Genomic DNA, 27117 nt, shown 5'->3' on the forward strand with positions numbered 1-27117 from the left:
CCCTGCTTCTTGGTTGGGCGGAGGAGATGGAGCACACCCGGATACAGAGGTGGGTTTAAGAGAGTCGGTTGTCATGGAGGTCTGGCTGGCGATGAGCCTTTGGATGGTCTTGGGTCCCACTGAACTGCAGACCACTGTGTGGGCCTGGGCATGGCCAGGGGCATGGCGCATAAGTCACACAGACCTGGTTTGAGTCCCAGCTCCTTGCCTGCCAGCTGTGGAATCTTGGTAAGACATCTCTAGGATGGGAGGTAATGGTTTGTTTTGTTTTTCTAATTTATTAATTTTTTTATTGCATTTATTAGGGTGATATTGGTTACTAAAAATTGCATAAGTTTCAGGTATACAGTTCTACAAGTCATCACCTGTACATGGTACTGTGTGTTTATCAACCCAAGTCAAGCCTCCTTCCATCACCATTTATTCCCGTTTACCCTCTTCTACCGCCCTCCACGCCACCCCTTCTCTGGCGATCACCATACTGTTGTCAATGGTTTTGTATTTTTTTTAAAGAACATCAAATTGTTGGTGTTCCCCTCTCCCCATAGACTGTTCTAATCATGACACAAGTGTTTCTGTTCGTTTTCTTTGGTTTCCATCCGAGCTGTGTGGCTTATCCTGGCTTTGGTTTGTCCACTGTCGGAGTTGGGTTCTCCCAGGAGCAGAGGGGCGGGCCATGGCTTTGGGAGCAAGGAGTCTATCTGGCAGGTGATCCTGGGGTACACGGGTGGAGGACAGGCCAGTGCAGTTCCGGGATGCCCAAGACCAGGCTCAGATTCAATAACTTGCTAGAAGGACTCAACTAAAAAAAAAAAGCCCATTATAGTTGTGCTTATGGTTTATTACTGCAAAAGGTTGCAGAGCAAAATCAGCAAAGGGAAGAAGCCCAACAGGTGGGGTCCAGGAGAGACCAGGCAGGCGTGAGCAGCCAGGAAAGGCACACGCAAACAGCACTCACTCCTCCCAGCAGCGATGGCGACACTCGCACCCTAGGTGGCGCCTGCCAGGGACACTCACCTGAGTCTTGGTGTCCTGAGTTTTCACTGGGGGTTGGTCAGGTAGACATGTCTGACCAGCCCCGTGGTGGCCTCAGGGGTCAGGCTGATACCACATGACCCAGACCCCACCTTGTAGGTTGTAGATGGTCCAGGGAAGCAGAGACACTCCTATCAGGCAGGGCAGTCCAAGCCTTAGAAGTCACCTCTCTAGAACCACGGGCAGAGGTCAGCTCTCTGGGCACCATTCTTTCTTCACTGCAAAGAATTGAGGCCAGGAAGGGAAGGAGCCGTAGGGGGTCTGGAGCCTGTCAACCTCCTCACACACTGGACTGTTGAGTGCCTGGATTGTATGATGGGCCCCGCAGTCAGGGCCTGCTCCATGGGCCTGCGATGGGCACAATCCAACAGGGCCCACTCTCAGAAGGACCCACTCTCTGCCATTGCTGCCTAGAAATTCTTTTTTTTTTTTAATATATTTTATTGATTTTTTTACAGGGAGGAAGGGAGAGAGATAGAGAGCTAGAAACATCGATGAGAGAGAAACATCGATCAGCTGCCTCCTGCACACCCCCTACTGGGGATGTGCCCGCAACCAAGGTACATGCCCTTGACCGGAATTGAACCTGGAACCTTTCAGTCCGCAGGCAGACGCTCTATGCACTGAGCCAAACCGGTTACGGCCCTAGAAATTCTTAATCCTTGTTGAACAAGGGCCTGAATGTTCATTTTGCACTGAGTCCCTGAATGATACAGGGGTCCTGCTTCCTACAGAGGCGCACACAGCTCTCGATGGGAGCGATACCACAGGCACGTGGTAAGAAGAGCCTGTGGGTTGGGAGATGTAGCCATCTCTGGAACCACAGTCTGCCACCCATTCATGCAGTTTCTGTCTCTGGAATGCCTTTGCTGCCTTTTACCAGCCTAGTCTCTTGGCAAAGCCAGGTCCATTGCCACCTGATGCTGCTCCCACTGGGCCCTGTAATTAAAGTCTTCTGTCCTCTGGTTCCCACAGCACCCTCTCCTCTCCTGGGGCAGGACTCCCTTCCATCCTATATAATAAAAGCCTCATATGCAAATTGTCCCCTGGGTGTGATCGGGAATTCGACTGCTCACTATGATGTGCGCTGACCACCAGGGGGCAGCGCGGAACAGGGTGGGCATTGGTGACGTGGCACTGGCAGCAGGAGGCGCTGCTGCCTGATGGGCCAGAGGAGAGCCAGATCATAGCGGGACAGTGGAGCACATGAGCAGGTGGTGCCAGGCCAAGGTGGTGCGAGCGGCCCAATCGCCAGCAGACACAACCAGTGTCAGCGGGGGGTGGGGCCGCCGCCTGACTCCCAGGCGCTGAGGGAGCAAGGGCAAATAGCAATATTAAAATATTTCTTCTAATTATTTTCCTTTCAATGTGCACGAATCCGTGCACGGGGCTACTAGTTCTTTCATAATCACTGATGTGCAAGTCATCAGAGGAAGGAAGGGATGCCCGTCAGCTGGGGCTCAGGACCTAGGGCTGATACACCCACACTCAAGCCCTGGGCACCCTCACACACGACCCTTAGAAAATAAAGCTTCTGCGTCCGGGACGCGGCCCCACACACCAGTTCCCAGCTCTCACACTGCAGAGGTGCTCAGGATTTTTATTTGTTTGCTGTGTGCAGGCTTGTTCTAAGCACTTTATGTGTATTTAACTCATGAATCTGTGACGTCATGTATTTGTTTTCACTGTGGACTAAGCAGCCCACCCCTGCTATAGACTGAGCGTGTGTGTCCCCCACAAACACGTGAAGACATGGCCAACTCTGAACCAGGAAGCGGGCCATAACACCAGACACCACATCTGCTGGTGCCTTGATCTTGGACTTCCAGCCTCCGGAACTGGAAACAGTTTCTGTTTGTGAGCCACCCAGTCTGTGGTATTCTGTTATGGCCGCCCAAGGGACTAAGGCACCCCACCCTTCACACTCAGTGGCTCGGAACAACAAGCAGTGATCTCTCACTCGCCGGTCTCTGGCCGGGCCAGGGCCCTGCTGAGTGGCTGCCGGGCGTTGGGCTTTGTCAGGCTCTAGTTGGGTTCAAATCTGCTTCGTGTGTCTCCTCACTTTGTGGACAGCAGCTACCAGAGTACGTTCCCTTGGAGCAGGCGCCGGGCCAGGCAAGCGCGCTCACAGCTTCTGCTCATGACGTGTGGCCCCGTCCTCTTCCCTCTGGAACCGGGGGGATGCTGGGCCTCAGGGCTGGGGCTGGGTGCTCACTCTGATGCCTGGCTCCGTCCACATCTCCCTGGGCACTGCTCAGAGGTCTCCAGCCCCCTCAGCAACCTGCCGTGGCTAATCACCGCTTCATCCAGGCTTTTAGTGCCCATGGCAACAGGAAGATACCAGGCGGGAGGCCAGCCTGAGGCTGACAGGCCACGGGCCTGGCTGTCTCACAGGGACCTCTAGAATGTTGGCAGTCACGCTGGTGTTCGTGAGGCTGTGCTTGAGAAGATCCACCAGGCCCACCGGAGCCACCAACCTGGGGGGTCGTGTTCTACGCGAACTTGACCCTTCATTAAAGGTCAGGGTGCCGTCTGGGTCAGGGTGGGGGCCTCTGTGGGGCTCGTCTAGAAAGATGATTTATCTTGACCTCAAAACATGGCTCTTTGATTCTTATTTCCTGAGTCAGTTCCTCCATTTTAATACATCCTGGGGGGATGGTTACTAATGTCTGCAGCTTATTTTTCATTTATTTTTAATGCCAAAGCTGCACATACTGATTAAATCCAACAATAAAACGTTTTGTAAATGGTTCCCCCCAAAAGTGGGGAGGAGGGGGGGGAGTAGTGGAGCAGGGGCTGCAGTAAATGGCAACTAAAGAGGAAACGGATGGACGGATGGATGTTCGCAGCTCTGGCCGCTGACAAAGCCCGTCACCCCTCACCCTGGTGTGTCCCAGAGATGCTCCCAGTTTCCAGGAGGCCAGCAATGTCCGATCTGAGACGTGGGAGCCACGCTATATGCTTGCAGGAGGGAAGGCTGGGAGGGGACAAAAGTGTGAAAACAGATGGAAATGTAATTTTTTAATGACAGCAGCAGATGGCAAAAAGACACAAGAGTGTGTTCGCACCATGTCGGAGCCACTTGAGAGCACCCGGCTCAGCCGTGATGTGCACCATGCGGCTGGCATGATGGCTCCCCTGCCAAACCCTGGAGGCCAGTGAGCTGCAGCGAGGAGCCTGCAGGCCCTCCAGGGAGGGGAAGGTGTGCTGCCAGGCTGTGTGGGGCCACAGATAGGTGGGGAGATACCTGTGGCCACCTGGGTAGGGCCCAGCAGCATCCCGAACCTGGCTTTTGTAGACACAGGAAGGCAGTCGCCGGTCTCTGGTTTCAGACAACCCCTCCTGATGGTCCCCATGCCGCTGTCCTAGCTCAGGTCATCGCCACTGCTCACCTGGACCTCTCACAACCTCCCATCTAAGGTGAGTCCCCTGCTGCTGGACTGTTGTATTTCTGAGTGCAGAGCTATTCATGTCACTCCTCCACCTGCAACCCAAACGTGGCGTCCTCCCAGACACACAGGAGCCTGCCTGCGAGCACACTCTTGGCCCCTCCTTGTGTTGCCAATTTATTAACAGCAAATAAGCCAATTAAGTGGAGACTATTAAAGAACTTTAAATGAGAGAGAGGGAAGAGAGAGAGAGAGAAAAAAAAGAGAGAGAGGTTTACAAAGCAGGCCCTAGAGAGCTGGCCACTGCATGTCTTTCTTGCTTCACCTCTCACCACACTCAGTGGGGATGGTAATGCCTCCTGGGGCAGCCATGAGCAAAAGAAACCTCTCCTGCCCTGGCCGGTAGCTCAGTTGGTTAGTGTGTCCTCCCCATATGCCAATCTTGTGGGTTCGATACCCGGTCAGGGCACATACAAGAATCAACCAATGAATGCATAACTAAGTGGAACAACAAATTGATGCTTCTCTCTCTCTCTCTCTCTCTCTCTCTCTCTCTCTCTCTCTCTCTCTCTCTCTCTCTCGTCAATGAAGAAAAATTAGAAAGAAACAGCTCCTGCTGAGAGTAGGAGCCACCACCTGCCATGTTGGCACAGCTGAGAACCTAATGGGCTCTAGGGGACGATGACATTCAAAATAGGTGCAGCCCAAACCCATCGCAGCCACCAAGGTCAGTCCTGCCAGAGGCCACGTTATCACCTCCACATTAGAGACTAGAGCAGGGGTGGGCAAACTTTGACTTGAGGGCCAATGGGTTCTTAAACTGGACTGGAGGGCCGGAACAAAAGCATGGATGGAGTGTTTGTGTGAACTAATATAAATTCAAAGTAAACATCATTACATAAAAGGATACGGTCTTTTTTTTCAATAGTTTTATTCATTTCAAACGGCGGATCCGGCCCGCGGGCCGTAGTTTGCCCACGGCTGGACTAGACTCAGGCAGGGGCTCAAGTCGCAGCGGGAGCTGTGGCTCCTGGTCCCTTGGAGCCCTGGGAGGGGAGGGGGTTAGTGAGGGAGGCATTCATGTCCTGTTAGCAGAGCCCTGCTCTGAACCACACCTGGCATATTCCAGCTGAGGCCAGGCAAGGAGGTCACCCAGGAGGTGTTTTGCATTCTGCATTTCTCTCCTGCTGCCCACACTGTAATTCAAGCAGCTTCTTAGATGGGTGACACCACTAGCTGCAAGTCAGTGCTTTCCCTGAAGTCACCCCCTCCCCCACCACCACCACAGGAGAGAGACTGGACTCCGTTTATCAGAGCAGTGGCTCTCCGCCCAGGCCTGAGCCCCACTTCAGGGGTTCTGACTCCTTGGGTCCAGGGGTGGCCCAGCATCGGGTAGATGAGTCTCTTGCACAGGCAGGACTGAGAGCCTCTGGAGCTTCTCACCCACCTCCTCAATTCTTCACTGTCATTCATCGTTTTCTGTGGGGATGCATCGGCGGGCTGCTGGCCCAACGTCAAATGCAGGAGGAAATGACCCTTCAGAGGACCCCGGCCCCCCATCAGTCCTATTGCAAATGCTCCATTTCCACGTGCGGCCAAGTCTACCGGCTGGGAAGAAACTGAGTGTTTCATCATTGCAGGAAGACCCACTGCCTGCACATCAGAAGTCCGCGTTGCTGGCTCACTTTGGAGCACTGTTCTGTGTGACCAAAAGTAGTTATGCAGCCAACTACCCTGAAGAGGGCAATAGGTTCACATTTTGGGGGGCGTATTAGGTTTCCAGGGGAGCCTGGGAAGGCTTTTGAAAATAAACTTATCCTTGGTAAGGAAAGCTTTAGAGTTAGAAAAAAGTCGCCAAGATAGTACAGCAGGTTCCCGTATACTGCCCACCCAGTGTTAATCGTATGCTGCTCTGGTACATTTGTCACAATTAGGGAACCAATTTTTATACATTATTATTAATTAAAGTCCATACTTGCTTCCCATTTCCTCAGTTTTCCCCTAATGTCTTTTTTTTTGCTCTGGGATCTCATCCAGGATCCCACATGACACTGAGTCGTCATGAATTCTTAGGCTCCTCTGGGCTGTGACAGTTTTTGACTCTCCTTGTTTTGGATGACCTTGACAGGTTTTTGTTTTTTTGAGAGAAAGAGAGAAGAAAAAAAAAAACCATCGATTTGTTTTTCCACATATTTATGCATCCTTTGGTTGATTCTTGTATGTGCCCTGACCCGGAATCAAACCCACAACCTTGGGGTATCAGGATGATGCTCCAACCAACTGAGCTACCCGGCCAGGGCGACCTTGACACTTTTGAGAAGTGCTGGTCAGGTGTTTTGTAGAAAATCCCTCAATTGGGATTTGTCTGATGTTTTTTCTCAGGATCAGACTGCGGTTATAGGTTTGGGAGGTAAAGTGCCCTCTTCATCCATGATATCAAGGGTGTATGCCCTGACCTTGGCTTATCACTGCTGTTGACCTTGATGACCTGGCTAAGGTCATGTTGATTAGGTTTCTTCACTGTCAAGTTACTCTGTTTTCCCCTGTTTCCATCCTGTTCTCCTTGGAAGGAAGTTGCTCTGGGCAGCCCACACTTTAGGAGTGGGGTGTTATGCTCCACGTTCCCCGCCCCCCCCCCAAATATATTTTTATTGATTTCAGAGAGGAAGAGAGAGGGAGAGAGAGAGAGAGATAGAAACATCAATGATGAGAAAGAATCATTGATAGGCTGCCTCCCACACGCTCCCCACTGGCGACCAGCCCACAACCCGGGCATGTGCCCTGACCAGGAATCGAACTGTGACCTCCTGGTTCGTAGGTCAACTGAGCCACGCCGGCTGGCAATGCTCCACCTTCTTGAAGGCTGGGCATCTATATACATCATCTGGAATTTTTTGGCATGAAGGATTTGTCCCTTCACCCCATTAATTTTATCTCCAACTCTTAATTCATTACCACATGGGGCATTCTAGCCCTGCAGGGGAGGCAGTTCTTACAGCAGGAAGCAATGGTATGAGGGCCTGTCCCCTGCTCTCAAGTAGCAACCCCACTTCCATCATTCTCCCCTCCCTTGTTTTCCTCTTGTCTGTTTGCGTCTCGGTACATCCCCCCCTCCCCTCGCCCCTACTTTAAGAGCCAGGCATGAGGCTGGATCCTGGGAATGGCTCAGAGCTGGGCTGGATTGGAGCAGCTGCTACCCTCCCCAGGTCTCCCCACTATAAACACCTCCTGGGGAGCATGTTAAGTGTGTGGTTTCTGAGTTAGAAAGTCTGAGCCTAGAGCTCAGGGAAGGGCATTGTAAATACAGCTTTGTTGAGGAATAATCCACCCTTTTAAAGTGTACACTTCCGTGGTTTTTAGTATATTTATAGAGTGTGCAACCACCACCACTATCTAATTCCAGAACATTTCCACCACTCCAAAAAGAAACCCCATGCCCATTCACAGTCACTCCCATTTCTCTCTCCCCCGGCCCTGGCAACCACTCATTTCCTTTCTGTCTCTGCAGATTTGCCTGTTCTAGACAGTTCATATATGTGGAATCATACATGGTTTTGGTGATCGGCCTCTTTCACTTGGTATAATGTTTTCAAGGCTCACCCACATTGTAGCAGGCATCAGTGCTTCGTTCCCGTTTATGGTTAAATAACATTCCACAGCACGTATAGACCATATTTTGTTTATCCATCCCTCAGTTGATGGACATTTGGGTCATTTCCACCTTTGGGCTGTTGCAAATCATGCTGCTATGAAAGGAAAGTCATTTAACAAGTCTTCCAAGGGACCCTGATATACACTCAAGTTTGAGACTCTAAGACACCGTTTTGCAGTGTGCAATGCTGCACACTGTCTCCTGTTCCCTCAGCATCCCAGTGGGGTCAGCAGTAGCACTGTCTGCATATTACAGACAAGAGCACCAGGACTCAGGTGATGTGGACACTGGGCTCTGCTTGCTCTCCTGCTCACCCTGCTGTGGCCTCTCTGAACCTCGGCTTTCCCACCAGCTCTTTTCCTTTGCTCTTTTACAGGCTGCAAAAAGCCTGCAGGGAAGCCTCGCCAGCTTTGGAACACAAATATTTGCCAGTGAAGGAAACATTCTCCCATCAATCGAAACCCAGACAAGTTGGCACACACTCTCTGCAGATGTCTGAAGGAGCTTCTATTTCAGGAGGGGCCAGGTGGCCCAAAGTTTCTCCCCCTCCCTAAACACTCCAGGCTCCTTCTCTTCCTGCCTCTTTTGCAGATGAGGAAACTGAGGTCAGAATGGTCACTTGCCCTGGGCCACACAGCATCCAGAGGCTCTTCCATTTATTTCCTTTGAAAGTTTGTCTGAATACATGACACACAATGACAGTAATCTCCAAGTCCGAAAATGACAATTTCCCTTGCAGATAAACAACAGACATAGTGTTCCATGCCATGTGAGTGGGCAGAACTTAATATAGTCTTATTTCATCTTCCCAGCAACCCTAAATGGGGCAGTTTCAGGGGGCTTAGAGAGTAAAGCATGGGGTTATCTGGAGTGGGACAGCTTTCCTGCCAGGATACAGAACCCTGAAATACTCCTGTCCCTATGCTTTTTCTCAGGGCCGAATGAGCAGGATTTCAAATTCAAATCCAGCCCACTGCCTGTCCCCACCAGTCCTGCACTGGCTCCCTTACCTCCCTGGAAGCTTTCCTGGCCTATTAGAATCCCATCAGAATTCCCTTGGCTCTGGTTAAAATTCAACTTTCTGGTCCCATCCAACCTCTGAAACACAATTCTCCAGGAGTGTGCATATTAACTCAGAAGCTTCTAGGGCAGCGGTTCTCAACCTGTGGGTCGCGACCCCTTTGGGGGTCAAATGACCCTTTCACAGGGGTCGCCTAAGACCATTGGAAAACACATATATAATTACATATTGTTTTTGTGATTAATCACTATGCTTTAATTATGTCCAATTTGTAACAATGAAATTGGGGGTCACCACAACATGAGGAACTGTATTGGGGGTTGCGGCATCAGGAAGGTTGAGAACCACTGTCTAGGGCAGTGGTTCTCAACCTTGGCTACACATTAGAATCACCTGGGAATCTTCTTAAACTCCTGATTTCTGGGCCCCATCCTCCGGAAATTCTGTTTCTTTGTTATGGGGTGGGGCCACAACATTAGTAACAAAGAAACAGAATTTCCGGAGGATGAGGCCTAGAAATCAGGATTTTAAAAAGATTCCCAGGTGATTCTAATGTGCAGCCAAGGTTGAGAACCACTGGTCTAGGCCGCTAGGGGATTCTGAGCACATCAATACATACTTGCTGCAGCCTGCAAACTTGCCCCTTCATAAGCTTCACCTGGGTTGCTTGCCAACGTGCAGATTCGGAGCCCTTCCCCCGCAGTTTCTGAATTGGAAGATGGGGTGGGGGGGGAATCTACATTTTTAACCAATGTGTATGCAGAGGTCAGAAGATTGTGAAATGAAAGGAAACGCCTTCCCTCACTCTCATAGGGTCGGGCTGTTTCAGGTGATGCTGTGGCCCATGAGTAAGGCGGGTAGGCGCCCAGGGGGGGTGAAGGAACACAGGAGCTTAGCGCTGCTAGCTAGCTAGACGCTGAAAGGCAGGCAGGCACGCACCAGGTGGGGCGTAGGGTCTGTGACCCGGGAGAGGGCGTGGCCGCCCCACGGGAGGGGGCGTGGCCATGCCTGTGAGCGAGGGGGCGGGGCCGGAGCCGGGACACAAGAGGGGCGGGATGAGCGCTTAGCCTCGTTCAAGCTCGCCAATCCGCGGGCTCGTAGCAGCCGCTCTCTCCGCCTCCCGCCGCTCGCGGAGAGCGCCGAGTTGCTATTGGTCGGATACGGCTTCTTCCGGCCGGGGGGCGGGCTCCGCGCGGTGGCGGGAAAGCGGCGCCCCGGCACTTAAGGGACGCTGAGGGGTAGCGGCTTGCTCCGCTATGGACCCGGCCGAGGTGGAGTTTCTGGCGGAGAAGGAGCTGGTGACCATTATCCCGAACTTCAGTCTGGACAAGATCTACCTCATCGGGGTAAGGGTGCGCCGGGCATTTGCCTCAGGAACTGGCGTCTGCGGACGGCGACTCGCCCTGCTCTGATCCCAAGTCTCGGGTGGGAAGCCGGGCGGCGGACTCCAGCCCGCGGGCCCTGCGTGGACGGGGTTGGGGCGAGGTTCGGAGCCGGGAGACGTGGGCGGGGGAGCCCCTGGAGGTCGCCCGCGCCTCCCAGGTGTTCCTGGGCGGCCTCCCCGCGGCGCCTCGGGAACTGGGCTCAGATGGGCCGCCAGGTGCGGCAGCCCCACCGCGCGAGGGCGGACGTGGGCTGCCTCCCGCGCCGCGTGACCACCGGGCGTGCGTTTGTGTCTGGAGGTCCGGGAATGCCTGAGCTCTGCCTCGCCTTACCGGGGTTTGCTTCCTCCGGCAGGGGGACCTGGGGCCCTTTAACCCTGGCCTGCCGGTGCAAGTGCCTCTGTGGCTGGCGATTAACCTGAAGCAAAGACAGAAGTGCCGGTTGCTTCCCCCGGAGTGGATGGATGTGGGTAAGGACGCGGGTGCCCGGGTTCCGCAATGGCGCCATGACCCACTGACCAGCTGAAACCAATGGCTCCAGGTTCACGCCTTAGAGCCAGCTGACCGCTGTTACCAGGGCCCTGTCAGTTTGGGGTGTGTATACTGCTTCTAGTTCAGATTTTGTGTTTAAAGCTATTTCACCTTGCTTTAAAATTTAAAAGTATTATAAGGCCTTAAAATAAACATTTTAATTTAAATATATACGTAGTAGAGGCCCGATGCACGAAATTCGTGCAAGAGTAGGCCTTCTTTCCCCGGGCTGCTGGCACCGGCTTCGTTAGGAAGGTCGTCTGGAAGGACGTCCGGAAGGATGTCCCGTCTAATTAGCATATTATACTTTTATTATTATAGATATAGACTGACATGTTGAGCAAAGTTGTTAATCTTACATTATAGAAAATGCATGAAAATAATCCCTACAAGGGAATATTATTCAGCCATATAAAGGAATGTGGATGGACCTTGAAAATCTTATGCTCTCTGAAAAGAACACGCAAAGACCCTATTTGTAACATTCCATTTATATGAACTATCCAGAACAGGCAAATCTACAGAGACAAAATAAATTAGTACTTACCTAGGGATAGGGGTATGGAGTAGATGGAGGGATTGTTTGGGGGGGGGGGGGGACGGGTCCTTTTTGGGGCAATGAAAATGTTGCCCAACTCTGTGAATATACTAAAAACCATTGAATTGTATACTTTAAGTGAGTAAATTGTGTAGTACGTTAATTATGCCTCAATAAAGTTGTTAGGGAAAAGAAAATGATGCATCGAAGATGCGGGCCGACTTGACCCTGACTTTATCCTTTGCGGTCTTTTCTCCATCTCAAAGATGTGAGTGGCTCATTATCGCAAATAATTGTAATTTTATTGGGGTGGTGGTGGTGGTCATAGGCATGCCTGTAGAATTTGAAAAGCCATGCCTGATTTTGATCGCCCCCTCCCCTTGGGAATCACTTGGGGATACCTGCCTCCTAGAAGCAAGGACACGTTCAGCCAGACTCTCACATGCAGTTAAGAAAGACTGGGCATTTCCGCCTCACTCCCGGTCCTACGGGGTGAGTGGCCCTAGAGGTCCTGAAACATCGTGGGAAACCCCAGTTCCTTCTGCTTTGAAGGGCCTTTTTAGTCCCAGCAGGCCTGGCTCTGTTAGGGCTGCATGCCCTGAAAGCTTCTCATTTAGGATCAGCGCTGGCAGCTTTGGCCCACGGAAGCCCCAGCCCGCGCTGCTTCCTAGTCCTGGGCCGTATGTGGTGAGAGGAGTGAAACGTCATAGTCGACACTGCCCAGGAGCCAACTGCTCTCTGACTCTCCCACCACGTGGTTCCACCTGTTCTTGGACTTCATGTAAATGGTATCATCTAGTACTATGTCAGTTTTGGTCTCTGACTTCTTATCAGTATAACGTTTTTGAGATTCACCGCTATTGCAAGTGCCATTACACTCTTTTATTGCTGAGTGGTGTTCCGTTGTGTGAGTATGCCACAGTATGTTCACCCATTCTGATGGTGGATAGTTGGGTTACTTCCCGTTTTTGGCCATTGTGAATATGGCTGCTATGACTGATCTTGTCCAAGTCTTTTTGTGGATATGTTTTTATTTCTCTTGGGTAAGTAAATACCTCGAGGGGTGGAATTGCAGGGTCATGGACAGACTGTGCTTAGCTTGGTAAGAAACTGCCGGTGCTCCACAGGGGTTGAGCCATTATTATAACCCCACCAGGATTGTCCAAGAGTTTCCAGTGTTCCATACCCTGGCCAACATTGGAATTGCAGGGTTTGAACAGAGGTGTTTCATACTCTGGTTTAGATTTTAAAAAAGAAAAGAGTGAATATTCTGTGCAAAGAATAAGTGTGTGGGGAGAGAGCAGTAGAGTTACCCAGGCTAGAGCTGGGAGTGGCTGGAGCAGCTGATTGAGGTGGGCAGTGGTGGTTGGAGTTTAGGCATAGTTTGAAGGAAGAATCAGCAGGATTGCTGACGGACTGGCCAAGGGGTATGAGAGAGAAGAGTTAATTAAAGATTAGCACCGGGGTTGTTGGCTTGAGCTCCGGAAGGAAATGGAGTTGTTTTCTTAGATGGGGAAGACTGCAGGAGCAGTGTGTGGGCTAAAGTTGACCCTAGGAGTGGAGTTTGAACATCTTCCACTGGAGGTGCCTGATAGAAATCCACGTGGAAATAATACGGGCAGTGGGGTATTTGAGTCAGGAATTCAGAGGAGGGACTGATCTGGGGATGTGAATTTGTCATGAGCACATAGATGGTATTTAATGAGGCAGGAAGAGATCATATGGGACGTGGGTTTAGGTGAGCCCTGCACCAGTGTTGAGAGGTCAGGAAGGCCAGAAAGAATTGATGAGATGAGAACTCTGGTGTTCGCGAAGCTAAACTAATACACTCCAAGGGAGAGAATTGATCCTCGTCAGATGGGGAGGCTGAGACATAGCCTTGGGTTTGGCCCAGTGGAGGATGTGGGCCTTGGTGGACTATGTTGGTGGAGGGGTAGCATAGACACACATCTGAGGGGTTGAGGAGCGGAAGTTAATGCCAATGTCAGGCAACTCAAAGTTTTGTGTAAAGGGCATGATAAATGGATTGGTAGCTGGGGAAAGACTTGGTGTCAGGGGAGGGTTTTCTTTTTCTTTAAAAAACACACGTTTTTATTGATTTCAAAGAGGAAGGGAGAGGGAGAGAAAGAAACACTGATCAGCTGCCTCCTGTGTGGCACCTACTAGGGATCGAATCCACAACCCTGGCATGTGCCCCGACTGGGAATCGAACCTGTGACTTCTTGGTGCATGGGATGACATTCAACCAACCGAGTCACACTGGCCAGGGCAGGTTTTCTTTTTTTTAAAATATATTTTATTGATTTTTTACAGAGAGGAAGGGAGTGGGATAGAAAGGAAACATTGATGAGAGAGAAACATCGATCAGCTGCCTCCTCACACCCCCCACTAGGGATGTGCCCGCAACCAAGGTACATGCCCCTGACCAGAATCGAACCCGGGACCCCTCAGTCCGCAGCCAAACCGGTTAGGGCAGGTTTTCTTTTTAAGATGGGAGATGTTGCAGCATGTTTGATGGAATGTCACATAGTAAGGAGAAACCATGATCATTCAAGAGTGAGAGACCGATGCTGGAGTGGTGATCTGTGCAGGTGAGGGGAGGGTCCAGTGCATACCTGGAAGGCTGGCCCTTGTGTATGGGGACAGACACAGGGAAGTTAGGAAGATGTGGTGACAGGAGCATGTGGGCACTCAGCAAGGCAGTGGCTGGGGCAGTGAGATGAGGAGAGAAGGCATGAAGAGGGTGGGCATGATCAAAAGTGAGAGGGTGAATGGATCAGGGGAGTTTGATAGGATTGCAAGATAATACCAAGGGCCCCTTGGAGATGGGTGGTCAGTCCTTTAAAGTGAGACTCCACAGCATAGTCATGTCTGTGTGTATCCCTTAGGCACAGTGGGCAGTTCAGATTTAGGACTGGAAGTTTTCTCAGGCTATTAATTGCGGACCAGTAGTTTTATTGCTAGCTTTACCCAGTGACCAGATAAGTTTCTATTGAACGAGTACAAAAAACGTTTTACATAAATGTTAAAGGCACGCTTTAAAATTAAATACCCATTGCATTTTGAAGTTATTATTACATGTTCTTACAAGCTAATATCTTTTTAATATCGTGATTGGCCACAAGTCTTAGAACAGAAAACACGAGAATTCTCGTGATCTGTCCGCAATGTGTTAAGTCAGAGAGAGAAACATCAAGGATGAGAATCATTGATTGGCCATCTCCTGCACGCCCTCCACCGGGGACTCAATCCGCAACCCCGCATGTGCCCTGACTGGTAATTGAAGCATGATTCCTGGTTCATGGGTCAACACTCAACCACTGAGCCACACTGGCAGGGTCCAAAAACTGTTTTTAATGTATTTGTCAGTTGATCGAATAGGTAATATAGGCAGTTGGTAAATTCGGTTTTAAAAAAACATTTTGGTTATAGTGATGGTAAAATGTATTCATTTCTAAATTTCAGAAAAGTTGGAGAAGATTAGGGATCATGAACGAATGGAAGAAACTTTTACCCCTATGCCTAGCCCTTACTACATGGAACTGACCAAACTCCTGTTAAATCAGTAAGTAATCTCACTGAGAGTCCACGTGTTCATGGTTCTCATCCCTTAATCCCTGCCTTTCCTTTTTTATTTCATTCTCATTACCAAGGTAAGTGATATTCCTGTCCACTTAGTTCCTCAGGTCAGGAATCTGGGAGTCCATTCACACTGCTTGAAGTCTCTCCCTTCCTCATTTTTCCTTTTCTCCACCCTTCCCTCTCCTAGTAAATCCCTTGGTTCTTTTCATTTTATCTCTTAACTACAGGCCTGGTGCACAAATTCATGCACTGGTGGGGTCCCTCGGCCTGGCCTGTGGGGATTGGGCCAAAACTGGCTCTCTGACATCCCCCGAGTGGTCCTGGATTGCAAGAGGGCGCAGGCCAGGCCAAGGAACCCCACCGGTGCACGACTGGGGCCTGGGAGGGACCACGGGAGCACTCCAGGCCGTGTCTGGCCCATCTTGCCCAGTCCTGATCGGCCAGACCCCAGCAGCAAGCTAACCTACTGGTTGGAGCGTCTGCCCCCTGGTGGTCAGTGTGCATCATAGCGATTGATCAAACAGTCAAATGAACAGTCGGACACTTAGCATATTAGGCTTTTATTATATAGGACTAGAGGCCCGGTGCACAAAAATTTGTGCACTCGGGGGTGAGGGGGGCCCCTCAGCCCGGCCTGTGCCCTCTCGCAGTCTGGGACCCCTCCGTAGATAACGACCTGCTGGCTTAGGTCTGCTCCCGGGTGGCAGAGGGCAGGCCCAATCCCTAGGTGCAGCCCCTGGTCAGGCTCAAGAGCAGGGCCGATTGGGGAGTTGGGGCGCCGCCCCCTGTCATGCACAGAGCAGGGCGGATCAGGAGGTTGCGATGCCACCCTCAGTCACGCTCAGGGTAGGGCCGATTGGGGGGTTGGGGCACCGCCCCCTGTCATACTCAAGGCAGGGTCGATGGGGAGGTTGCGGCACCACCCCCTGTCACGCACAGAGCAGGGCCAATCAGGGGGTTGGGGCGCTACCCCCTGTCACTCACAGAGCAGGGCCCATCAGGGGGGTTGGGGCTCCATACACTGTCACGCACAGAGCAGGGCCCATCGGGGTTGGGGAGCTCCCCCCTGTCACACAGAGTAGGGCCGATAGGGGAGTTGGGGCACCGCCCTCTGTCACAGAGCAGGGCGGATTAAGGGGTTGGGGTGCCGCCCTCTATCACCCACAGAACAGGGCCGATCAGGGGGTTGGGGCGCCGCCACTGTCACACACAGAGCAGGGCCCATGGGGGGGTGGGGTTGGGGCGCTGCTCCCTGTCACACACAGAGCCGCAGGGCGATCAGGGGGTTGGGGAGCTCCCCCGTATCAGGCACAGAGCAGGGCTGATCAAGGGGTTGGGGTGCCTTCCCCTGTCACGAACAGAGCAGGGAGGATAGGGAGGTTGTGGCCCTGCCCCCTGTCACACGCAGAGCTGCAGGGCGATCAGGGGGTTTGGGCACTGCTCCCTGTCACGCTGATCCCGGTGCTGGGAGGCCTCGTGGCTCTGCTGATCCTGGTGCTGGGAGGCATATTACCCTTTTACTATATAGGATAGAGGCCTGGTGCACGGGTGGGGGCCGGCTGGTTTGCCCTGAAGGGTGTCCTGGATCAGGGTGGGGGTCCCCACTGGGGTGCCTGGCCAGCCTGGATGAGGGGATGATGGCTCTTTGCAGCTGGTCACACACCCTTCAGGGTGGGGGTCCCCACTGGGGTGCCTGGCTAGTCTGGGTGAGGGGCTGAGGGCTGTTTTCAGGCTGGCGGGTGACTGAAGCTCCCAACCGCTCCTTTTTTTCTTTTTTTTTAATTCTGGGCCAGCTTTAGCTCTGGCTTCAGCTCTGAGGCCTCTGCTGCTGAAAGCAGGTATCTGGTTTGTTTGGGTTCTGTAATTGAAACACTGTATCAACTCCAGCTCTGAGATCCCGGCTGGCTGAAAGCAGGTTTCTGGGGTTTTGTTTAGCTTCTGTATTTGTAACAGTGTTTCAAACTGCAAGCTCAGAGGCCGGCAGCGGCAGGCGGGGAATGTTGGAGTCTTCCGTCACTGAAGCAAGCAAGCCTCATGTTAGCTTCAAGCTGCCTGGCTGCCGGCCGCCATCTTGGCTGGCAGTTAATTTGCATATCACCCTTATTAGCCAATGGGAAGGGTAGCGGATGTATGGCTAATTACCATGTTTCTCTTTTATTAGATAGGATTATCACTTGACATTTGAACCCAGTATGAGCCTCCATTATTTCCAGCAGTAGCCTTTATCTTAACTATAAATATGTTTTATTACCAGAGCTTTACCCCTTTTTATTCTTTGGTTATGTGCATTTGAGTTCTTGCATGTCTGTCACATGAATGGCCAGAGGACTCACATTTGCCTCTGATCCTGAACTATAAGAAAAGCCCACCAGTGGCAGAAATGTGCTGTAGTAAATTGTTTCCCTACATCCAATTCTGGTTCCACATCAGCTCCTAATTCACTCTCCACATTGCAGCCAGAATGGCCCTTTAAAGGCGAAGCTGCCAGCCCTGATCGGTTTGGCTCAGTGGATAGAGCATTGGCCTGTGGACTCAAGGGTCCCAGGTTCAATTCTGGTTAGGGGCATGTGCCTTGGTTGCGGGCACATCCCCAGTAGGGGGTGTGCAGGAGGCAGCTGATCGATGTTTCTCTCTCATTGATGTTTCTAGCTCTCTATCCTTCTTCCTTCCTCTCTATAAAAAATCAATAAAATATATTTTAAAAAAAATAAAGGTGAAGCTGCCATATGATTCTCCGACTCCTTGGAGCCTTTCCAGGGTTTAGTCTAAAGTCCTCATCATGGTATTCAAAGCACTGCATAGGCTGGTTTTCTTCCTTCATCATAACTCTCTTACAGTTCTCCCTGCTGACTCTAAATTCCAGCTCACTTTGACTTCTTTTACTTCTTTATACATACCAAGGTCCTCACCTCAGGGCTTTGCATATACTGTACCCTCTGCTAGTAAGTTCATCTGTTCCCTGCTCCCTCCTTTGGTTTAGACCAGGGGTGGGCAAACTTTTTGACTCGAGGGCCACAATGGGTTCTTAAACTGGACCGGAGGGCCGGAACAAAAGCATGGATGGAGTGTTTGTGTGAACTAATATAAATTCAAAGTAAACATCATTACATAAAAGGGTACAGTCTTTTATTTCAATAGTTTTATTCATTTCAAACGCGGCTGGTTTAGACTAACAGGTACTCCCTTCCTGTCCTACGTGTCATCTTGGCATCTCTGTACACCTCCATAGCATTTGTCAGTTAAAATTTTTTAATCCCTTGTCTGGCTATGCTCTTCCCCCCACCCCCAGTTCTAATGAGCAGGGACTGTGTCTTCTGTGTATTAGCACAATGCCTGGTGCTCACATGTTTGTGGAAGGAAGGGAGGGAGGAATGAGGGAGGGAGGGAATCAGTGGAGGAGGCAGGAAAGTGGATCATTTTGCTTGGGACATACTTAGAATGTAATTTTCAAAGTGTACAGCTTTTGATGCCTTTTAATTGATGGATTCAAGAGTAGAACTAGAACAAAACTTGGGGAGCTGTAGAGTAAGCTCTATTTTTGGATGCAAATGAAAATTCAAGGTACATAACACAGACTTGGTCCTTCAGTTCATATGAGGCTGCAGTTCACAGCTTACTAAGCATTAACTAGGTAGTGATAATGGGCTTGAGTTCCTGGTTTAGTCGGGGAGAGATGTGACCCTGTTACCCAGTGGTTACACTGCAGTGTGATAAATACCGTTCAGAGTATGTTGGGATGCAACCCTAATGCCTGGTGTTATCAGAGAAGGGATCTCGGGCTGGAAAGATCAAGGAATATCTGGGGGAGAAGGCAGAGGTGTGAAAGGACATGGTGTGTTTGGCTAACAGAGCTGTTGGGACACATGCAGACTGTATGGGGTGGGAGAGCCGAGGCTTTTCTGTTGGAGGCCCCAGGAGGGTGTTCAGGAAGGAGTGTGCCACCTATGGATCTGAGAAAGGCTGCTGTGGCAGTGGGGAGAGCGAATCGGAGTGGAGAATCGGGAAGCAGAGGCCCGTTCCGTACATTATGTATGCAGTTCTTATTGAAACTCTTGTCTTAGAATTATTTAGAATTCATTTGGCTGAGGGACTTAATTGTACCTTTGTTCTGCAGTTCAAGGAGCTGGGTTCTTTGTTCTTTACTGCTGTTCAGAGCAAAGGATCCAGATGTTTGGGCTTTAAGTAAAATCCACTACATAAACTTTATACCACTGATTATCCATCTACTAATCTTGAGCTAATTTTAGCATGTGAAGAGGTCATTTCCAGCTTATCCTAGAATGCCTGGTGATGATGATGTGAGCTTCTGCTTTTATCTTCTAGTTTGTCTTTTCCTTCAAAGATTAGTTTAAAAAATCTCACACAGGAAGACTGACCATCTCTCTCTGACTCCAAGTCAAACTTTTACCCAGAATTCATTATGTAAAATGTGCTCAGGTTATGCTAATTTGCAATTTCTTCTGTGATTTTTGTAAATGTATTTTTGTTTTCTCTGTAGAGTAGGCCCATGTCTACTCTTCAGGACTTTTGCGAGGATAGAAGTATTGTGTAGTGCTGAGCACATGGCAGGCATAGAGCTGCTGTCTTTCCCTGGTGGGTTGTAAGCCCTTGGGTAACCGATGAGGTCTGAGCAATAAAAGTCATGACCTCTGAACCAGCCTTGAAACAAATTCATTCTATAGCACAGAGCACTCAATTATCCTGAGACACAGGATGTCCAACGTAGAGTTTAGTCTCTTATTATTTTACGGAACAGAAGCCCTTGTGCCACTGCCCGCCAGGGGACAGGTTACATGAGCATAACTGTGGATCATGGCTGAATTTTCTTGGCACCACGCTTAACTGCTAGGAATCCTTACATTTTAAAATTGAAAACAAAGCAAAACAAAATCTGAGTCTAGGACAGTGTGTGTATTTTACCTGAATCCAAGCAACCTTTTTCTTTTTAAAGCCACTTTTAGCTGGATATTGCTTTAGTTTACTGAGTTCTTCCTTATGCAATTTATTTGTTTCCTTTAGTGCTTCAGACAACATTCCAAAAGCAGATGAGATCCGCACCCTGATCAAGGATGTGTGGGACACTCGCATAGCCAAACTCCGGGTATCTGCTGACAGCTTTGTGAGGCAGCAGGAGGCACATGCGAAGGTAGGTGTACTGCTGAGGGATTTCCGACAGCATTCTGCTGCTTAGGCTCTCACAAGCAGGAATTACTGGCTGTGCTTTTAAAAATTATTGGTTTCTTATTTTTTGTTCAGTAGACTTTTTACTTTTTCTCAATCAGAAACTTCTCAACCAACCCTGTTTTCTCTTGTGTTTTAGCTGGATAATTTGACCTTGATGGAGATCAACACCAGCGGGGCATTCCTCACACAAGCTCTCAATCACATGTACAAACTCCGTACAAACCTGCAACCTTCTGAAAGTGCCCAGTCTCAGGACTTCTAGAGAATGACCTTTGATTTGTAAAGGCCTTGTGTCTGCTGGCATGAGGCTTACCGGGTAATGTGTGAGTGCTCAGGACATGATAGAGGTACTCAGTGCTGGGTTTCTAGAACCATTTGAATGTAAGAAAAACGTGCAATGAAGCAAGGAATGGATTCATAACATTGTTGGAAAGCAACAGGTTATGTTTAGTTCTTAAGATATTCATTAATTCCACATCTGTCTCTAGAGGCCAACTGCTCCTTTATGGAGGAAAGAAAAAGCTTCAACAAACAAGCCATTCTCCCTAGCACGGTCTCAGGTCTCCTGCACGGAACTGTTATGTGTGGGTGAGTGTTCATGTTGCTTTGAAAAGACAGATACAAATGGTGATGGGGCCCTAGGACTTTGTTGTTTTGATATGGATCTTTTTAGCTGAATTTAAATCTAGAGATTGCTCACATAGAGGAGGATGGCAGATGGTGGCTTGTGATGCCGACAGGGGTTGATCTCAGCCAGGGGTGGGGGACCTTTTTTCTGCCAAGGGCCGTTTGAATATTTATAACATCATTTGCAGGCCATACAAAATTATCAACTTAAAAATCAGCCTGCTCTATTTGGTCAAACATTTAATTAACACCCCTAATGCCTTGGTAGGGGCAGACCAAATGATTGAGTGCCTTATAAGGCCCACAGGCTAGATGTTCCCCACCCCTGATACAGAATAAAGATGGAATCAACCCAATCTGTTGGGTTTATTTTTCCTGCTTAAGCCATGTGGCTAAAATGATAATGATAGGCCAAACTGAGGTGTGTAGCAGGTTGTAAACTTCAAACACTCTGGTTGTCTCTTGTTATCTTTGCTATTTCTGGTTACAGTTTGAAGGGCTGCTTTAAAACCTGACCATGATCTCTGAGTATGTGAGTGGAGCACAGTGCTAAGAACCGTTGGGCCTATAACACTGCTCTTCATGGGTCTTAGGGTAAGATGGTCATAGGGAGCAGTGGCTCAAAGAAGGGTAAATTCTAAGAGAAAAAAATTCAAAGATAGCGTTTTGGAATTGCTAAATTGCTCATAGAAAATTTATTGCCCTGAAAGGGGAAAAGATTGTCTAGAGCAGCAGTTTTCAACCTTTTTCATTTCATGGCACACATAAACACGTAATTACTAAAATTCTGCGGCACACCAAAAAAAACTATCTTGCCAATCTGACCAAAAAGAATAGGTATAATTTTGATTCATTCACACTGTTGACAGCTATTGTGTTGGCTACTGCCATTTTTTATTTGACAATCTAAGGGAAAAGAGGTCAGTGCCCCTGACTAAATAGTCAGGTATTCCATGTTTAAAAAAATGCTTGTGGCACACCGGTTGAAAATCGCTGGTCTAGAATCATACAATGAGTGGCAGCTTCTGTAACCTGGTGGTTTTCGACTGTCACATGCTATCTCAAGAGCTTTTTGAAGAGTGTATGTGATCAGCTGAGCCTGGAAAAGACCTGCTGGTATCTGCTCTTCAGTGTTTCAAGTCCAAACTTACTTCAGGTTTCTCCATTCCTCATTGCTGTCCATCTAGATGTCCCTCCAACAAGCAGCTGATGGTTGTTTGAACACCGAAGGGCCAGGAACAGAGGGATTAGGATACAGAAGACTTGTTTTTATCAGTTAAGGTGACTGTTAAGAGCAGTAGTTGACAACCGGTGGTCTGTGAGGTCTGAAAGGTTGGCAACCGCTGGCTTAGAGGACCACTTTCATATGACAGGACTTGCCTTTTCTTGTCACTTTTACTGAGTCCTTCTGATTTTAATCCGGGGAATCTTCTTGAATGAAGCCACCTTATTGTGAAGGGTCAGGAATCCTGTGTAGCTCAGATCAGCCCCTAATACCTTTCTCCTAAAACCTGACTGAGGTACACTGGATCTGTCTTCACATTTTACCTGTAAAGCTGTATAGTTGTTGAGCATTAAAAAAAAAAAAAAAAAAAAAAATTTGGTCTTTTTATTATAGCATAAAAGAGATTTTCCTCTTAACATGATTTAGGAAGATTTTATTTTTTTTGGATGTTGTCAGAAATTACAGCAATATATTCATAAATACCTAATTACTACATTCAACAAATAATATTACAATACAATTAATTCAAACAAGTACACTTAGAACAGGTTTAATTTCACAGCATCTAAACTGCCCCCAGAGTGACCGAGGCACTGTTCCTCCTCCCTCCCATGTACTGGTTTACTGTTCTAGCAATTAAACACAGGGTACATACAAAGTAACACAACCAATTAGCATGGTCTTCCTCAGGTCTAGGCAGAGTTAAGGAGTTTAAGTTAAGTGCTGGATCAAAAGTTGGGGACAGGCTACTGCAAGTAGTAAGAAAGTCAATAGCTTGGTTACTTGAAAGAGTATAGGGATTGCTGCTAAATGGCTAATATACACTTATTTAAGAGTAACAGAATCGGCTTGTGCTGATCATCTCCATCTTGTGGTGGATCCTTGGAATTTTCTACACTTTAAAAACACATGGCTCAGGGGGAAAGGGAGTATCTTGATGTAATGTTTGAGATTAGGCAGCCTTTAGGAAATACCGTTCCATGTACAAACGTAAGATTTCTTGTGTTATAATTCTTCACTGCTGAATATTCTTTGAATTTCCTTAAGGGTATTATCTAATAGAAGGTTAATGCCAATTTAGTGTTTTATTTCCTTTAGAATGTAGACTAAAACTGTTGAAAACCCTACCTTGGCCATTTATGTTAGGCAATGGATTATATCATGAAATGTTTTCATTGTCAGTTTGGCTCTGATTATATGAAACAGAGAACCAATGCATTTTCAAATGATCAGGTATGTAGATCCAAGTTTTGAGGAACGCTCTTGGTTTGTCCCTAAATATTTGATTAAATGCGAAGCTGGGGATTCGGCTTTGGAAGGTGTCCCTCACAAGTTAACAAAACAGCCATCTCCTGCCGGTGCTGTAGGAAGCACATGAGGCCGTGGAGGACTGACACAGGTTGCAAAATCAATTCTAGAGCAAATTCGGTGTTCTTCTGAGCTGTGTCTTTTAAACTCAGTGTGATATAGCTGAACAAAATCTTCAGAGTGCATATTTGCCCATTTTTAAGCCCAAACTGAAAAGAAAAATTAGATGAGATGAAAATGTGTTTTAAGATTTTAGAACTAATTATTGGATGGAAAAACCATTATTGGGTACTATGTCTTAGTGGTGCATTTGTTTCAAAAGACACTTTACCTTTTTCTTAGTTTATTATGCTGCCTTTTCTGGTGTATATTTATATTCTCTGATTGTCATATTACTTCTTAAGCCCAAGAATATGCAGAGATCTCTAGAGATGGGTGGGAGTTTGGTGTGACGGAGTGACAGAAGCTCAAGTGCAGGGTGATAGTGGCGTTTTCAATGGGAAGAAGGAAAAGCAGTTGTTACTAGCGCAGGGACGTCCTCCCTGACAACTAAACAAACCCCAAGGGAGCCCCCCTGGGCTGGAGGAGGAATGGGGCTCTGCTTTCCTTTCCCATCAAGTTATCAGGTCTACGTTTTTCTTTTTCTAAGCCAAGGCCATTACCAAAGCTGATCAGCAAAATTACTAGTACTCAGACATTCTGTGATGGCGAAGGAGGACTGGGAGTGAAGTGCTAAGATGTAGCTCTTAAGCTTTCAGACCAGAAGCAGCAAGCAGATTTTAAAGAGAGAAATTCAGTGACATTTTGCCCTGATTGTTGGCAATAGAGTTCCCTCTAAACACCTGTCCCCACCTGTGGAACATGTTGATCTCTCAATGTCTTTGCAGGGGAGGCCACAGAACAGCCCTTAGATCTCGTCAAATCGTTTCTGTGGAGAGGAAGGCGCTTGTTGACTGCTGATAATACTGGCGGCACTTTTTGTCTGAGTTTGCTAATAACTGGAAGATTCTTGGCAGACATACAAAGCAAACTGTGTGGGAACAGATAAAGCGACACAATGCCATCTGCCAGCAAGCTGTTCTGCACAGCTAAGGTCTGGGGCTGAGGGTGCGGCCACTGATCACAGTGAGTAGCCTTCATGAAGGTCAGCCAGCCCTTCCCCTGGGTAAAGGGGAGGCGTGATCACACTCAGACCTCCTCCCATCCCCTCTCCCCTGGCAGACCAACCACTGGCTGCTTTAGCCTCTGGTTCAAGCCCATTCAGGCAAGAGATACTTGCTTGATCTATTAAACCCTGCCTGAGTGAGCAGTTAACTGGGACAAGAAGGAAAAATTTCCCCATTGCTTTGCACTGATCTGATTATCTTTCTAGCTGCTCCTGTGCTTGTCACAGTCAGTTCAAAAGGAGGAGAAGTTCAGCTCAGACATTGTTTATCCTTTATTCTACTTTTAGGCTTTTACAAAGCTTTGCATCTAAATAAAGCCTCTAGAGTTTCTACTTTGCACCTGTTCTCAGACTGCTGTAAGACACCTTAGAATGCTATCACAAACTGCTCACTTCCTGAAAGGTTCTTTTGCAAAAAGCCCCATGTCTGTAGGTGCATGCATAGGTGCACACCCAGTATGTCTTGTTCACCATAGACTAGCCCCTCCTCACTGATAGCAACTAGGTATAACTGCTATTTGCTGTCCAGAGCTGGGGGGAGAGGGTAGAGAAGGAGGTAAGAAGTAACGCATGGCTTTCTAGATCATTTTCTGGTGCAACTCAAAAATGAAGTGATCGCATAGGCGCCAGTGGTAAGCTCTTTTACTTTTCTTCGTCTTTAATTTTTAAAAACACTTCAATATTTAATGTCCTGACCAGCAGCAGTACAAACACTAAAAGCAAGTTTGTTTGTTTTTTTTTTGCCCAGAAAAAAAACACAAAACACAAAACCCCAAAACAGGAAAACAAACAAAAATCCCCCAAAACCACATATTAAAAATGGCAGGCCTTTTATAACAATAATTAAAGTAATAAAAACATACAAAACTTTGTTTTTTAATATATATACACAGTACAAGGCTGAAGCACCTTTGACTTTTCTCTCAAAATTTGTTTGTATGAAAACACCCCCCACTGCAGCAACAATTTGGTGGGTGTGCATTTATGTATACATAGAGCTCTGTACACTCCCCCCCCACCCCATGGAGTAATAAAAAAGGTACCTTCAGTTTGTGAATTTGCTTTATCTTTAGGTGAGAGCTTTTCCAGGGAAAAGCCTGCTATTGGTGAGACTTTTAGTACTGTTGCTTTGAAGAAAATTTTGCAGAAAAGTAACCAAAACAAATAAGCCCTTCACTTAAAATGCACCCCACCTTCATTCAGCTGAAGCAGGTCTCAGTCCTGGGGAGGCATGAGACCGACCCTCTGCTGCAGCAAAAGCAAACTTGGGTCTTCAGGCATAGTAATATGGCAACACAAGAAATAGAACACAAGCAGTTTGATCCAATCTTATGCACCCAGGGGCTATAAATGATAAAAGTTTTAGTGTTGGTAACGGAGCCTTCATTTTCAGATTTTAAAACGGTGACATGGGGAAAGAAATAAAATTGCCTTTTAAAAAAATATATGGGCGATGTCCTACATTGGTTGCTCGCTGAATTACAAAGGTGATTCAGTTGCATTGAAGTCAAGGTGAGTTCGTTCTTTTTCTGGAGTCTGGAATCCTTTGCTTCATGCATGGCACATTCTTTATTATTTTTTTTAAGCTTCAAACCTCCCAGTGAAAAATATTAAATATTCAAGGTAATAAAATAGATAATATTTCTATACTATAGGTTCGGCCTAGTGCAAGGGAAACCGTCACCTAGGATATCCCTTAAAGTAACCCCTAGGCCAATGCAATGCAGGCAATGCAAGGCACTTCCGGAAGTGATCCAGTTCCGCCTGGATTCGCTCCCTTTCTGAGACAATCTTCTGTTTCTGGCTCCTCAATTCCTGCAGAGAGAGATTTACATTAAACAAACTGGTTTCACGGAACTGTATGTGATGAAGAAACGTGCTGGAGGCCACTTTGAAAACCTCCTCCTTCCAGTTCAGTGTTCTGAACAGCGCCTCTGGGGGCAGGCTGAACTGGTTCTTCCTACGTCTTGGGTTCTCACAATACCTGCTCTCATGGAACCAGTGTCCACTGTTGTCTCAGCTTCGACCCTGAGCTTTAAAAATTAAAACCTTTACTGCGTAGGAGTGGCCAAGATGTGCAGACCTGATCTGAGATAAGCCCCATGTCCCCACTGGGAGGAAGCCCTTGGGGCTTGCCAAATGTCATAGTTGGACAACCTGTTGGGCCAGGCTGCAAAGAGGAAGGAGGTGGTTTGTTTTCCTTAATAACTTTACTCCAGTAAAATCCTTCTTCCTTTTTCCTTAGCAAATCACAGCAGGGGAGACTGACAAAGGCAATAAATAATTCCCCAAAAGGAATATTGCATCTTCATTCTTCCAGGATCAATATTCTGCAAATGAGTGATGCCTCCCTCCTTGGCTAGGGTAATCAACTGAGCCTTGAACGTCTTCCCTAGGACTATAAGCTTTAAACTCTTAAGAGCAGGACTGTCCCTCAAAACTTGTCTGTATGGCTAATCTTGAACCCAAAGGTTAAAC

At 48.3% G+C, this 27117-nt stretch overlaps 2 protein-coding genes across 5 annotated transcripts in view; one reads left to right on the plus strand and one right to left on the minus strand.

The window, feature by feature from the left end:
* The first annotated feature begins 10280 nt into the window (after positions 1–10280).
* On the plus strand, positions 10281–21790 carry GINS2 (GINS complex subunit 2). The gene is made up of 5 exons (XM_036346650.1): positions 10281–10443; positions 10835–10949; positions 15014–15113; positions 20150–20276; positions 20451–21790. The coding sequence occupies exons 1-5, from the start codon at positions 10354–10356 to the stop codon at positions 20574–20576; spliced, it is 558 nt and encodes a 185-aa protein (XP_036202543.1). The 5' UTR covers positions 10281–10353; the 3' UTR covers positions 20577–21790.
* A 788-nt stretch (positions 21791–22578) lies between these two features.
* Positions 22579–27117, minus strand: part of GSE1 (Gse1 coiled-coil protein) — a 416147-nt gene continuing 411608 nt past the window's right edge. For all 4 annotated transcript variants that reach the window (XM_036346653.1, XM_036346652.1, XM_036346654.1 and 1 more), the window contains one exon: positions 22579–26454. In XM_036346653.1, the coding sequence (XP_036202546.1) occupies positions 26320–26454 (135 nt within the window). In that variant the 3' untranslated portion in view covers positions 22579–26319. The remainder of the gene's footprint in view (positions 26455–27117) is intronic.

The sequence above is a fragment of the Myotis myotis genome, unplaced genomic scaffold (genome assembly GCF_014108235.1).
Source record: "Myotis myotis isolate mMyoMyo1 unplaced genomic scaffold, mMyoMyo1.p scaffold_m19_p_19, whole genome shotgun sequence".
Classification (NCBI taxonomy): domain Eukaryota; kingdom Metazoa; phylum Chordata; class Mammalia; order Chiroptera; family Vespertilionidae; genus Myotis; species Myotis myotis.